Source organism: Haplochromis burtoni, unplaced genomic scaffold (assembly GCF_018398535.1).
Source record: "Haplochromis burtoni strain Fernald_Lab_line unplaced genomic scaffold, NCSU_Asbu1 Contig_1389, whole genome shotgun sequence".
Taxonomy (NCBI): Eukaryota; Metazoa; Chordata; class Actinopteri; order Cichliformes; family Cichlidae; genus Haplochromis; species Haplochromis burtoni.
Genome location: NW_024583750.1, coordinates 1 through 14,849, shown reverse-complemented (window position 1 = coordinate 14,849; position 14,849 = coordinate 1). Strand labels below are relative to the sequence as shown.

General features: G+C 47.7%; 3 protein-coding genes across 3 annotated transcripts; 2 read left to right on the top strand and 1 right to left on the bottom strand.

Moving 5' to 3' along the window:
• Positions 1 to 3,708: 3,708 nt before the first annotated feature.
• Positions 3,709 to 6,010, top strand: LOC121813281 (transcription termination factor 1-like). The gene is made up of 7 exons (XM_042216947.1): positions 3,709 to 3,901; positions 3,989 to 4,113; positions 4,427 to 4,616; positions 4,708 to 4,797; positions 4,905 to 4,970; positions 5,052 to 5,137; positions 5,708 to 6,010. The coding sequence occupies exons 1-7, from the start codon at positions 3,894 to 3,896 to the stop codon at positions 5,869 to 5,871; spliced, it is 729 nt and encodes a 242-aa protein (XP_042072881.1). The 5' UTR covers positions 3,709 to 3,893; the 3' UTR covers positions 5,872 to 6,010.
• Positions 6,011 to 10,155, bottom strand: LOC102293679 (endonuclease G, mitochondrial). Its single transcript, XM_005952263.2, has 6 exons — positions 9,943 to 10,155; positions 7,231 to 7,424; positions 6,772 to 6,913; positions 6,581 to 6,690; positions 6,424 to 6,505; positions 6,011 to 6,344 (listed from the first exon to the last, which is right to left on the bottom strand). The coding sequence occupies exons 1-6, from the start codon at positions 10,108 to 10,110 to the stop codon at positions 6,144 to 6,146; spliced, it is 897 nt and encodes a 298-aa protein (XP_005952325.1). The 5' UTR covers positions 10,111 to 10,155; the 3' UTR covers positions 6,011 to 6,143.
• A 404-nt stretch (positions 10,156 to 10,559) lies between these two features.
• Positions 10,560 to 14,833, top strand: LOC121813280 (uncharacterized protein K02A2.6-like; the record flags this gene model as incomplete). Its single annotated transcript, XM_042216946.1, is given in 1 exon segment — positions 10,560 to 14,833. A coding segment is annotated over 1 exon segment (3,845 nt), but the record flags the coding sequence as incomplete, so codon positions are not given.
• Positions 14,834 to 14,849: the final 16 nt, after the last annotated feature.

Here is a 14,849-nt window from a genome sequence, read left to right as displayed (position 1 = left end):
AGTTGCCTCTAGTGTTGTACGCCACATCCCCATTGAGTTCCTGATGAAGGCTCTTAGGGTCCCATTGATCTTGTACAATTCTAGGCATTCCAGTATCCAGCTGTGGGGCATTGAGTCATAGGCCTTCTTGTAATCAATCCAGGCAGTGCACAGGTTGGTCAGTCTGGTCTTGCAGTCTCGGCTGACTGTTCTGTCTACCAGTAGTTGGTGTTTTGCGCCTCTGGTATTCTTGCCAATTCCTTTCTGTGTCCCACTCATGTATTGACCCATGTGCCTGTTCATCTTAGCCGATATGATGCCTGACAGGAGCTTCCATGTAGTACTGAGGCAGGTTATTGGTCGGTAGTTGGAGGGGACCGGTCCCTTCTTGGGGTCCTTGGGGATCAGGACCGTCCGACCTTCGGTTAGCCATTCCGGGTGTCTCTCGTTAACTAGCAGCTGGTTCATTTGTGCTGCCAGACGCTCGTGGAGTGCAGTCAGCTTCTTTAGCCAGTAGGCGTGAACCATGTCGGGCCCTGGTGCTGTCCAACTCTTCATACTGGAGACCCTTTCTTGGATATCTGCCACTGTGATGGTTACTGGACCCTGTTCAGGGAGGTCGCTGTGGTCTGCCCTCAGATCCACTAGCCACTGAGCATTGCCGTTATGGGTTGCGTCCTTCTCCCATATGCTCTTCCAGTATTGCTCCGTCTCCAGCCTTGGTGGTGCTGTTCTCTTATTATTGTTCCCTTGCCACTGAGAGTACACCTTTGCTGGTTCTGTGGAGAACAGCTGGTTTATTCTCCTGCCTTCTATCTCTCTGGTGTACCTCCTCAAGCGGCTGGCCAAGGCTGTGAGTCTTTGCTTGGCAGTTTCCAAGGCCTCAGGTATGGACAGCTTGCTGTATTTCTTATGCACCTTCTTTGTCGCACCTTTCTGCAACTCCGTTAGTTGGCTAACCTCCCTCCGTGCTACTTTGATCTTGCCCTCTAGCCTCCTTCTCCATGGAGGGTACTGCCCCTTGTGGCTGTTCAACTTGTAGCCAAGCATCTCACTGATCACTGCTGCCGTATTGTAGATCAGCTTGTTAGTGTCGGTAATCGTGGTTGTAGGTATTGCCCGTAGTGCTGCATTAACATCATCTAGCAGACCTTCTGAGGGTACTTCACGTAATCTTGGTAACCGGCTACGGGGGATCCAGGTTTCAAGCTTGGCCATATCCTATTTTTCAGGTCAGTTCCTCTCGCACTCAACGATCCTTCTCCTATCGCACTTGGGGCTATGTACCCAATCTCGGGTGGGGGTGATGATATCTCCCCCCTGACCTGGCGTCCTGACTCCTCCTTGCCGTAGCATTTGTGTTGTACCTCGTCAATCTCTAGCTGTGAGAGCAGTCCCTTCTTTCGAATGTTGGAACACTGAGCTACTAGTTGTTTCGCCGTCATTGTGGATGTTGGGTATCGAAGAATCCATAGGTCCGTCATCCTATTCATGTAGCCCCTTCCGCCGGGGTTACTTGCGTAGTAGCATTCCAACAACGCCCTGTTTTCGTCTCTTGCCCACCGATGCCTTCTTGTTCCAGTAGCCCACTTTTCGTCAGGGTGCCCTGGTTCCTCAACACCTGACGCGGACCTTGTTGATCCGGGCGACGTCCGAGCCGGCATGCCTTCATATTTATCTGTCTCGCTCATGTCTGCGGTAGGCTCGCTTAGCATAGGGGGTCTAGCCTTAGGACCCTTACTGGATACAGACGCCCCAGGCAGGAATCGAACTTGCGATCCTCTGCTCCAAAGGCGTGTAGTCTAACCACTACGCTATCCAGCTGCATATATATATATATATATATATATATATATATGTACATAATATATCATATATATATTAATATATTATCTTTTTTACACAGCTGACTAAACGTCAAACAGAAAACTGATTAACAGAAGTTGAGACATCGAGATTTACCGTCCTGTTATATTTTAGATAGCAAGGAGCAGACGGCCGAGTTTATTAAACTCCACCGAGACAGCGTGACGCTAATCTGAAGGCTAGACCGTCCAATTTCACAGCCGTTTACTTCCGGCCTACCACGACCTTCTGAGGACCCGGCCCACGTAGACCGCGAAGGCCGGGTCCTCAGGAGGATGCAGCCCATGAATTTGGCACACTAGAGGTTAATAACAGATATGATTCAATGCAGAGAGGTCTATTAACACATAGTGAGTGAGAAAGGTGACTGGAAAGGAATCACCCAGTGCATCATGGGAATCCCCGGCAGCCTACGTCTATTGCAGCATAACTGTCAATAGAAAATTGTACTTAGTAGTCAGTATAATCTTTTAATAATATAAGTTTACATATGGTAGTGATAGGATGTGCGATCCTTAATAGTCTGCAAAAGCTTTGCGTGCATTCCAGAGTGCTCTGGCATTCACACCCACATCCTGGGAGCATGGGAAAGGTCGTACCTTCTTTTATTGTTTTACGGTAGGATTAACGTAGCTATGTCAGTTTTAGTCTAAGTGCCTTTTTTACATATAGATGAACTGTTGGATTTTCCAGACCAGCAGGTTAAGGGAAGTCGTTTATGGGGTCACACTCTGACACACACACACATACATACACACCTCCACATTCCAATGTAAGGAACAAACGCCCACTAAAGTATAAATAAAGACCAGGGCAGTCTCAGAGCTGCGAGTCTCTGATCCTCACTCTTGTGCGTGCACTCTGGTGACTGCCCTTCCTAGCAAGAAAACTGTGTTTCTCCTCTCTGATTCTCAGCTGAAGAAGTATTTTAGAATATATCTCTTAACAATAACTAAGGGAGGATTCAGGGTCACCTGGTCCAGCCCTAACTATATGCTTTAGCAAAAAGGAAAGTTTGAAGCCTAATCTTGAAAGTAGAGATAGTGTCTGTCTCCTGAATCCAAACTGGAAGCTGGTTCCACAGAAGAGGGGCCTGAAAACTGAAGGCTCTGCCTCCCATTCTACTTTTAAATACTCTAGGAACAACAAGTAGGCCTGCAGAGCGAGAGCGAAGTGCTCTAATAGGGTGATATGGTACTACAAGGTCATTAAGATAAGATGGGGCCTGATTATTTAAGACCTTGTATGTGAGGAGCAGGATTTTGAATTCTGGATTTAACAGGAAGCCAAAACAGGAGAAATCTGCTCTCTCTTTCTAGTCCCTGTCAGGACTCTTGCTGCAGCATTTTGGATCAGCTGAAGGCTTTTCAGGGAGTTTTTAGGACTCCTGATAATAATGAATTACAGTCGTCCAGCCTGGAAGTAATAAATGCATGAACTAGTTTTTCAGCGTCACTCTGAGACAGGATATTTCTAACTTTAGAGATGTTGCCAAATGGAAGAACGCAGTCTTACATATTTGTTTAATATGTGCGTTGAAGGACATGTCCTGGTCAAAAATGACTCCAAGGTTCCTCACAGCGTTACTGGAGGCCAAGGTAATGCCATCCAGAGTAAGAATCTGGTTAGATACCATATTTCTAAGTTTTCAGGGCCGAGTACAATAACCTCAGTTTGATCTGAATTAAGAAGCAGAAAGTTAGCGGCCATCCAGGTCTTTATGTCTTTAAGACATTCCTGCAGTTTAACTCATTGGTGTGTGTTATCTGGCTTCATGGACAGATAGAGCTGGGTGTCATCTGCATAGCAGTGTAAATGTATGCTATGTCTTCTAATGATGCTGCCTAAGGGAAGCATGTATAATGTAAACAGAATTGGTCCTAGCACTGAACCCTGTGGAACTCCATAATTAAGTCTTGCTGTGATTTTAAAATCAGTGATCCCAGTGTGACCTTTGATCTTCTTGTCTGTCTGCAGCTGAGGGGATTCCTCGGACATGTGATCAGGTTTACGTCAGAGCCAAGAAGATTTTTGATGAAAGGAATAACATGGGAAGGTCAGAGGTCACGTTGCATGTTCATGGGTTTATGTTTGACTCGTTAACCTGACGGTCACCTGACACAATTTGGGTGTGTTCATTCAGGTTTTCTGAGGATGAGCTATGCTCTCTCACAAAGTTGCAGAAGCTCCACGGCAACGACTGGAAGAGAATCTCAGAGAAGATGGACCGCAGCATCTACTCGCTGGAGAAACGCTTCAACACCATCGGTGAGCTTCCCTGTGACCCCTAACCTCTGAACTCCACTGTGGTCAATCACAGACTGTACTTAGACGACTTGGTCAGATATCTTTAGTGACTTGTTTTAATTTTTTAAAGTAAACGACCCCCATGCTTATTTGAAAGTCCATTTGTTGGGCTGATCTGGTTGCTGTCGTAGCGCCGAGTCAGAATCCTGCAGGTTTATTCCAGCTGCTCATTGTGACCTGAGACGGAGCAGGTTATTGATCGGTTATTGATCTGTAGAACAGATTTCTCTGCTCAGCCGTGAAAATGCTCTCCTGTCTGTGCGCTCACACCCAGCTCAGGGTCGCGGTACCTGGACTGCAGAGGAAGAGTTGCGCCTTTGGCAGGCTGTCAGGGCTCACCTGGAGATGCTGGTCCAGCAGAGCCCTGCAGGTCTGAGCCGAAACCAGCTGTGCAACAACCTGCCCTGGAAGAGGATCAGCGAGCAGGTGGAGACCCGGTCCTGGATCCAGTGTCGTCTCAAGTGGTCGGTGCTCCGCTGCTCACGTGAACCAGACCGGTACATTCCACGCCAGCAGCGGATCCTCAGGTATAACTCAGGTGTTGGTGTTTTCCAGGTTCTACCTGCTGAAGTCTAAGCTGTCCTCAAAGGGAGTGTTCAACCGAGGTGCCGAGGGGTACGCCGCAAAAATCCACCTCATCAACACGTGAGTGACGCGAACCCATCAGAGCATTTGCTGAGCAGCCAATGAGAATGCAGGACAAACCTCCGGTCATGATGGACATCACTGTGTGTGTGTGTGTGTGTGTTCAGGCTCTATAACATGCATGTGGACGACGCAGCGGACATCGACTGGGACGAGGTGGCTGGACTCATCGGGTGAGGTCAAACTAGTATTAAGTACACAATAGACTGTACTACAGGCAGTATTGTGGTGTCACACCTGTGTGTGTGTTTCAGGACTGTGACGCCGATGTGTGTGCAGAAGATGTTTTACAGGTTGAAGGTTTCCAGAGTTCCAAACTGGACGAGTTTGTCGTACGCAGGTGAGCAGCTCGAGCTTGGTGTGTGTTCCACTTCCTGTTTGTGTCGCACTGTCAGATTAAACCCGAGTGTAGCTTCGATCATGTGACCCGAGTGTCGGATCACGTGACCTCAGCTGTTTGTGTGCAGTGTGTTTCCGACCACACAAACACGAGGACACGCCGGATCTGTTCTCCAAAACCAAACCACACAAACAAGTCGTGTCATGTCGAGCATCGAAGAAACCTCCAACCGGAGCACACCTGAGACAGCCCGACCCCTCTGAAGTCTTCTTACCTGTTCGATCACAATGGTAACTAAACTGCTCACCTGGTCAGGAGCAGCTGCGCTGTAGTGCAGCACAAACTGAGCGGACAGACAGGCGATGAGCACCCCGGGTGTTACTCAGACTGGGGCTCAAACAAAGCCTGGATCTGTGGTCCTTGCATTTAGTACACCCCTCAGATTTCCCAGTTTTCATTGAGCACCTGAATGCAGCATGCAAGCTCTCAGGTTCAGTTGTTCAGAGTAATTCAGGTTTAAGTGTCGTGTTCAGGTGAGCCTGCAGTAATCTGTAATCGCCTGTCTCTCAGAGATCATCGACTTCCTACAGAGCAGAGCCGTCCCTGTCCTGGAGGAGAGACTGAAGAAGTGTGAGCCCCAGGAGGCGCAGGAAGAGGAGGAGAAGGAGAGACTTTATCAGCTCTCTGACATCTTCTCAGAGCTCAGTGACGACGTGGAGCTGGACAACAGCTGACCTGCAGCCAATCAACATGTGGTGTCCCCGTGGACAGACTTTATAAAAACAATTTGAAATCGGGACAGGGAGTGGGTTAAAAAAAGACTTTTATTTTGAAGGTGCAGATGCTTTGTAACATTAAATAAAATTGTTTTGGTATGTTGTGTGTTTGTTCGATCAGAAGCAATGCTCACACTGATAGTTCACAAATAATTAAGTTCATAAACATTCGAACGTTATTGATCTGTGATTAAAGGAAGTCTGAAGCAGAGGATTGTGGGTAATGCAGCTCATCTGTCAGCGATGGCCCGTACGCCGCCGGCGGTCCTCTTCATGATATTTGGCACAAACAGGAGTCCTGACATGCGCTCGATGGTTTCTATGGGAACCAGGAAACGCTCCAGAGGAACCTGCTCGCTGATAGGTTCGTTTGGTAACACGTATGAACGGAGCTCCACCCCCTTGCCGTCCGCTTGCTCCAGGATCAGCACCTGAGGGCACATGGGACAGGAGAACTTATCGCCAGCTGACGGGCAGGAGTGCTGACATCATCCGGCGGGTGACCCTCACCTTAAAGAAGTGTGTCGGCACGGCGACGTGGTTTCGTCCTATCACTTGATATCGAACGTAGAGTTTCCCGTCAGCCTCTTGCCTGAAACACGCACCTGACAATGTCATTCCCAAGCCCCTCCCCTCAGTCATCACAGAAGGATGGGCAGCAGGTTACCTGGGCAGGTAGAGCGGGCCAGTGCAGACGTAGACGTTGAGGTAGCGTTTGGTGAGGGAGCGGCAGAGTTTCTCCAGGTTGTTCCAGGTGTTCTGGTTCAGGTGAGGGTTCTGCTCACAAACACCAGAGATCCATAGAATCAATCAGGTAATCAATACTCTGGATGAGCCTGTCCAGGTAAAAAGTCTCACCTGTGGAGCCACGTTGCTCAGGTAGAACGTGTCGTCCATGGCTTTCTGGCTCCACTTGTGGTTGGCTGCTGCGGCCAGGTGGCCCCTGTCGAACCCGCTCCCCTTGTAGTCGGCATTGGTCGCTCGGTGGAAAACATGAATGCTGCCAATGAATGAAAACAGATGTTACACGTTAAGAATTCAAACAACTTCACAGGTAGAGAAGAACGTCCTTCACCTGTCGCCTCGTTAACATGCACGGACCACAATTTTCAAGCAAGGAAAGTTGGGGTCACGGTGTTTATCTGCAGCTCTGCTCGCACAGTTGGATTTTTACAGCATCTCAATAGGAGCTGCAGAAAGGCGAGTCCAGCTCGCACCTCATGAGGGCCGGTTCTGGCCCACGTGCCCTGTGTTTGACAGCCCGGTGGGAGAACACTGATGTGAACATAAACTTTACCTGCCCTGTTCCTGTCGCACCTGTCATCCTCTTTGAACTCGCAGTACTTCCTGTCTGACAGTCCGCTCAGGGAGGCGGGGTTTAGCCGCTCTATTACCCAGGATGCAGTACGCGTGAGGGGGTCGTAGGAGGTGACGTAGGATTCTCTGGTCTTGATGTTGCCCAGTGAGGGGAAGCCATACTTCATCACAGCTCCTGAGCTACCTGGACTCACCTAGACACAGAGACACACACAATCAGCCAATCGGGAACACAGAGACTCCTCCCACTAATTGATCAATAATCCAGAGTATATGGAAGTCTTCTTCCTCAGTGTTTTTATGGACTCACACACCTGAAGGAGCTGCTGCAGCATCGACATGAACAGCGTGCAGCAGATGGTGTAAGTGTTCCTTCTAACTGCATTTTGATATATTCCTAGTTTTATGAGCAGCTGTTAAAGTCACAGGTGGAGCCTGCGTGAATAAAAACTACTTCCTGTTGAGTTGCTGCATGAAGCATGCCGTATGAGCCCAGTGATCATTGATGTCCTTTGTTATGTTACAGCTTCATGTTTGCTTCAGGTCAGCTAGGATCAGTGATGATGGAGGAAATGCAGTCGCAGGGCGGAGGAAACGAGTTCCACAGCAGCCAGATAGAAGAACATACCATGGATTTCATTTTTTTTTACCCAGTGAGCCAAATGATTGTGACGTGACAGTCACAGGAGGATGTGCTGTCAGCAGTAGCGGTTTTTGATATGGGCGGTTGCCCGCGGCGGCATCACGGGCATCGGCAAAAAAGAAAAAATAAAGTTGCTCGTACTCATGCTGCCCCGACATCAGCCAGCGCATATTGGGAATGGCGTAGGCACCGATCGGTTTTCTATCATCTATTTGCTGGGAGTAAGGGCGCCCTCCGTTTGCGAGGTGCGCCTGCTGCTTGCGGCACAGGGAAGGCGGGGCGGCGGGGGAGTCTCTGACCGGCTGGAGCTGCGTCTAATAACCAACTCGCAAAATAAAATCAAAGCAACAAACACAAAAACACCAGATATCATGATACAAACTTATAATTTGCACCGATGTTTCTTCATAATTCTATACACGAAAAGTGAGCACGAGAGTCCTCGGTGCGCCTCCGCGGTGCTGAAGTCAAAGTAAACTTTATTGTCATCTCCGCTACAGACAGTCCAGCATATAGAGAGACGAGACGACGAGGCTGCAGTTACAGCGGTGCCAGTAAACAAACAATAAATATAAGAAGAGTAAGAAAATAAATCTACACTTTAGGACTCGGGGTAAAGGATCAATAACAATTTAAAATTTATAATTTACAGTTTGATGATTTAAAGTCTCACACACAACCCGTCGAAAGGGGAGGGGCCTGCTGCTTCCAAATAGAGCACATGTCATTCATAATGTTGTAAATCCAAGCCCATCATGTATTCATGATTTGAATCCTGGGTTGTGTGAAATCCCAGAAATAAACCCTCGACAAAGTAAATCTGTGAACTAAGGTGTAGGTCTATTAGGTTATGTTGTGGTGACCCTTGAGTTGGGGGATTTGTGTTCATACTGGAGTGCAAAATTAAAACCAATGTAAGATGGACAAGAAAAGTTCAAAGCCATCAGGTGCTCAGTTTAGAAAATAGAGAAAAGAAGAGAAACAAGCAACAGATCCAGGTAAGCAGATGTGTGATTGGATAATGGCAGCTCATCCTGAAACAATCAGAATCAGAATACTTTATTAATCCCTAAGGAAATTATGTGGGTTACAGTTGCTCCAAGAAGAAATGGTAAAAATAGCAACAGTAACAGACTAAACTGCAAACAATAAATTATGTTACAGATTTTACACATTTAAGAAACAGCACTAATATAAACAGATCACTCAATTATAAATATCAAGGACTAACAGAGGTGATGATAAATAAATATCAAGAAAATTGACAAGAATATTCCAGAATAGAAAAGAGCGTGTGTAAAAAGGCTGTAACTGTTGCAGTGTTCACAGTGTGTTAGGTGGAGGAGTTGTACAGGGAGATGGCCACAGGCAGGAATGATTCCTGTGTTGTTCAGTGGTGCATTGTGGGTAATCTCAGTCTCTGAGTGTGCTCCTGTCACTAGCCAGCACGTCATGGAGTAGGTGGGAGGTATTATCCATGATTGTCCTTATCTTGGACAACATCTGCCTCTCAGACACCACCCTAACGGAGTTCAGCTCCATCCTCCTCACAACGTTACTGGGCTTGTGGTTCAGTGGTTCACTCAACCTGCTGCCTCTGCATACAACAGCATAGAGGATAGTACTGTCCAAAACAGAGATGCCAGAGGGAGTGTTCGCCCAGGCCGCAATACAGGCTAGAACCGCCACTGGCTGTTACCGACATACAGCAGCAGGGTCTGTCAGAGAACCAGCAGAGAGACTCAGCGGCTCCAGTGTGAGCTCAGGCTCGAGTGTTCGCTGTGAAAACAGCAGCTCCGATAAATGAGAGGAGGCTGAAGGAGAGCCGGTCTGCTGTGGGTCTCACAAACAGCTAAAGTGAGATGCGCGCTTTGTAGTCAGTCTCCTGCAAGTTGTAGTTTTTAACACTTCGGAGATCCGGCGTCACGTCGTTAAGCAGAGACGTTAAGCGTCTCCTAACTTGTTTTTCTCATCGGGTCAAGGAAACAATGTTAGGAAAACTAGATAGAAGACACTTTTGGAGCACACACAAGCAAATGCCGGAAGTCTATGACCTCACGCACACTCACCTGCAGCTCTGATGCCTGCACCGTCGGGACTCCCGGTACCGGGATAACCGGAACCCGGCTCATCAGGTCGGCTCCCCCCTCCTCACGCCAGCCTCCGGCGCTCAACAGACGGCTCGCCGCCGCTCCGAGTCCCGCTCCGAACACCAAGGTCGCCCCGGTCCGCCACATGCTGCCGGGTCAGCTGCTGGTGACGCGCTGTGATGACGTCACAGGAATGTATTTAATAAGCGTCTACCTGTCTGTGTGTGTGTGCAGCAACATTTCGTGTCCACATATTTCACTTACAGTGATTTTTGTGCCAAATATGTACAACAAAGTCCTAAATTATGTGATTGTTTGCCATTCTTTAAACATAAATCAAATGCAAATTAAATATTATTTATTACACACCTTTTTGTTGACACACCCTCAATTTTAATTTCATTGCGTCCCACAGTCAGTGTTGGAAAGTAACAGAGTACATGAATCACCGTTACCTATTTAAAATACAAAATATGAGTAACTGTATTCCGTTACAGTTACAATTTAAAAAGGTGGTATTCAGAATACAGTTACTTTGTTGAAATAAAGGATTACACGGCGGTCTTTTCCTGTTTCATATGTTTGGCTATGCCCTCTCTGTTTTTGGTTTCCATGCCGGTGGAAACCCAAACAAAACACGCATTAAGAGGCTCCAATGTCTGTGTCTCAATCTCACGGCCCACGTCACCTCTACATGTGGACGCATACTGACATGAAGAAATATTTTACTGTTCAAAAAATGACTTAATAAGAAGGCTGTGGTGTATTCATAATTGTCTCTGGTACATTTGTTGTATGGGCAGTATGTGTTCACTGTTTGATTGTGTAATTACGTGTTACGCACTGGCAATGCATGCCGGTAGATGGTAATACAGGAAGTAAAGAGATGGTCTTACCGCACACAGTGGTCCCGCGTACTTATTCAGATTCAGAGTAAGAATCACACATGGTGTCAGAAGTGCTGTGTGACTTGTAAGACTCCATACATCTGCCGAGTGTGAGGAGAAGGGGAAGGTGGAAACAAAATGCCGAATGACGACGTAGACGATCGTCCGAGGGCAGGAGTTAGCACCGCGGCTAGCACTCCCAGCGCTACGTTTAGCATCCAACCACCGGAGCCCTTTGATTTTTCCAAACCACACGAATGGACAAGATGGGTCCGTCGCTTCGAGAGATTCCGTCAGGCAAGTAATCTGTCTGCGAGCTCGGAGGAAAATCAAGTGAACACTCTCATATATTGTATGGGAGACGAAGCGGATGACGTCCTGAGAGGACTAAAGTTAAGTGATGTAGACCAACGGGACTATGCTAAAGTGAGAGATAGCTTCCACAACTTTTTCATTGTCAGGAAAAATGTTGTTTATGAGCGCGCACGTTTTAATATGCGCAAACAAGAGCCGAATGAGACTGTGGATGCATTCGTGACTGCCTTGCATGCATTAGCAGAGCACTGTAACTACGGACCGCTCCACGATGAGCTGATAAGAGACAGAATAGTAGTGGGCTTGGCCGACACGAGGCTGTCTGAGCGCATGCAGATGGAAAAAGACTTGGACTTGGATAAAGCTATAAATATGGCCAGGCAGTCAGAAGAAATCAAAAAGCAACAGTCAGCTTTGAGAAGTGAAACAAATGTAATGCATGTAAATGCGAAAACAGTTGACAGAGTGATACAAAAGCACGACAAAACAAAGTTCAACATGTTCAAAAATAAAACTGTCAAAACACAACAGCAATATAGCAAGAGACAAAGTAACAAATGCTACAAGTGCGGAGGCTCTCCACATCCGAAACCTGAGTGCCCAGCAAATGATGCAAAATGTCATTTATGTGGAAAAAAAGGTCACTACCAGCGAGTCTGCAGACAAAGCAAGACAGTGCAAAGTATTGAGGAGGAAGAGGAGCAAGGTTTCTTCCTAGGCTCAGTTTCCAGTGACGGCCAGGCGTGGACAGCCATCATACAAGTGAAAGATGCAAAAATCACTTTCAAACTGGATACTGGAGCAGATGTGACTGTAATAGCTGACTCGGACTTATCAAAGATTTTTGCTAACGAACACAGACCAGTTCTCCAGCAGCCAGAAAAACCTTTGTTAGGCCCTGGAAAAACACCACTGGACGTTGCAGGTTTTACAAAGCTACAGCTCAACTACGGAGCGAAACAGACAACAGAGAAGGTCTATGTTGTAAGAAACCTGAGCACTCCACTGCTAGGCCTGCCCGCCATTACAGCTCTTGGCCTGCTGGTGCGAGTTGACGCGGTTTCAATGGACACTCTGAAGACTACTTACCCTAAACTTTGCAATGGTCTAGGGAAAGTGCAGCGGGCCTATCACATTAAACTCAAACCGAATGCTGTGCCGTACTCACTCAAAACTCCGCGAAGGCTTCCTCTGCCTCTGATGGGAAGGGTAAAAGAGGAACTCCAACGAATGGAAGAGCTTGGTGTCATTACCCGAGTTGAGGAACCAACGGATTGGTGTGCCGGCATGGTTGTTGTTCCAAAGAAAAACAGCCCTAGGCTAAGACTTTGCGTAGACTTTACCGGACTAAATGAGTATGTGTGCAGGGAAAAATATGTGCTGCCATCGGTTGAACAAAGTCTCGGAATGCTCGCAGGAGCCAAAGTGTTTAGCAAACTGGATGCCAACATGGGCTTCTGGCAGATTCCCCTGTCCGATGAGTCTGCCAAACTCACCACCTTCATCACACCCTTTGGGCGGTTCCACTTTAACCGCCTACCGTTTGGGATCAACTCAGCGCCCGAACACTTTCAGCGCATGATGGCGGAGGTCATCGAGGGTCTCGAAGGAGTGGTGTGTCACATTGACGATGTGTTGGTGTGGGGACGTAACCATCAGGAGCATGATTCCCGTCTCCATGCTACACTGCAAAGACTGGAAAAAGCAGGCATAACGCTGAATGTTGAAAAATGCGAGCTCTCCCAGAGCAAGGTTGCTTTCTTGGGTCACATCATAGCGGATACAGGAATCAGTCCTGACCCGAAGAAAACGGAGGCAATTACAGAAATGACAGAGCCAACTAATGTGTCAGAGTTGCGCAGTTTTCTGGGCATGGTGAATCAAGTGGGCAAGTTCATCCCCCATTTAGCTGAAAAAGACAAAGCCCTGCGAGATCTTCTTTCCAAAAAGAACGCATGGTATTGGGGAACTGACCAAGTGAGAGCTTTCAAAACATTACGAGATGCCCTGACCTCACCCCCAGTGCTCGCAATGTATGACCCCAACAGAGACATTAAAGTATCAGCAGATGCTTCATCCTATGGTCTCGGAGGTGTTCTTTTGCAGCTGTGGGAAGAAGGATGGCGACCAGTGGCGTATGCATCGAGGTCCCTTTCTCCTACAGAACAACGATACGCACAAGTGGAAAAAGAGGCACTGGCATCTACATGGGCGTGTGAGCGTTTTCGTGATTTCCTGATTGGTAAACATTTTTGTCTTGAAACGGACCACAAACCTCTCGTTTCCTTACTGGGAGGACAAGCTCTGGATCTCTTGCCACCCAGGATCCAGCGATTCAGAATGAGACTCATGCGTTACTCGTACACTGTGCAGTACGCCCCAGGGAAATCGCTCTGGACAGCAGATACTTTGTCCCGCTCACCTCTGAAAAAACCAATGAACCTGTCAGACAAAGAGCTAATGGAAAGCACAGACATATATGTCGACAGTATTGTAGCAAACATGCCTGTCAGTTCATCTTATATGCAAACACTGAAGGAACAACTGAAAAGCGACAGTGTGTGTGCTCGCGTCATGGACATGTGCACCGAAGGCTGGCCAGAACATGCAAAACAAGAGCCTTTACTGCGAAATTACTGGCCTGACCGAGCCACGCTCACTGTTGAAGACGGCCTTTTGTTAAAAGACACACGGCTTGTCATTCCTTCAGCAATGAGAAACGAGGTGCTGGAAAAACTTCACGAAGGACACCAAGGTGTGGTAAAATGTAAAGCTCGTGCACGCCAAACAGTGTGGTGGCCCGGGCTGAGTCAACAAATCTCTGAGATGGTGCTCAAGTGCAAAACGTGTATTCAAGAAAGACACAATAACAGTGAGCCACTCATGCCAACAGAATACCCTGCCCGCCCATGGCAGAGAGTGGGCACAGATCTTTTCGAGCTGGGAGGGGAAACTTACCTTCTCGCTGTTGACTATCACTCTAGATTTGTTGAGATTGCTTTGTTAAACAGGACAAAATCAAACGATGTCATTACTCACCTGAAATCTTTCTTTGCCCGTCACGGCATCCCAGAGGTCCTCATGTCTGATAATGGGCCACAGTATTCAGGTCGAATCTTTACAGACTTTGCAGCAGCATACGGCTTCAAACACATCACAAGCAGTCCCAAGTTTCCGCAAAGTAATGGAGAAGCAGAACGTGCTGTGCAGACTGTAAAAAATCTTCTGAAAAAAGCAGCTGATCCTTATCTAGCTCTTCTTGCCTATAGAGCTACACCACTGCAGTCCGGATACAGCCCTGCAGAGCTTTTAATGGGCAGACGTCTGCGAACCACACTGCCGATGCTTCCATCGCAGCTGGAGCCCACACTGCCGGACAACGCACTGCTCGCTCAAAAGGAAAGGGAGAAGAGGATGATGGACATGGCAAACTTCAACAGGCGCCACCGCGCAAAACCTTTATGCAGCCTGTCCCCAGGAGAGCAAGTTTGGGTGACTGATGTCAAAACTACAGGCACTGTTATCCAAAATCACTCTACACCCCGATCATACACAGTGGAGTTACCACAAGGGACTGTGAGGCGTAATCGTGTGCATTTGATTCCTTTAAGTTCACCTGTGCATGAACCTGCTAATGTGCCTGTGTTGCAGAAGCCTCAAACACCCAGATCATTTCTATCTCCT

Excerpts from the sequence above, each read along its gene's own strand:
- LOC121813281 (XM_042216947.1), top strand. Across the intron at positions 4,617-4,707 it reads ATCCAGTGTCGTCTCAAGTG|GTTCTACCTGCTGAAGTCTA; the intron begins GTCGGTGCTCCG and ends GGTGTTTTCCAG. Across the intron at positions 5,138-5,707 it reads GACGAGTTTGTCGTACGCAG|AGATCATCGACTTCCTACAG; the intron begins GTGAGCAGCTCG and ends CCTGTCTCTCAG.
- LOC102293679 (XM_005952263.2), bottom strand. The coding sequence starts at position 10,110 with ATGTGGCGGACCGGGGCGACCTTGGTGTTCGGAGCGGGACTCGGAGCG. Across the intron at positions 6,691-6,771 it reads TGAGCAACGTGGCTCCACAG|AACCCTCACCTGAACCAGAA; the intron begins GTGAGACTTTTT and ends GTTTGTGAGCAG. Across the intron at positions 6,345-6,423 it reads TGCCGACACACTTCTTTAAG|GTGCTGATCCTGGAGCAAGC; the intron begins GTGAGGGTCACC and ends ATGTGCCCTCAG.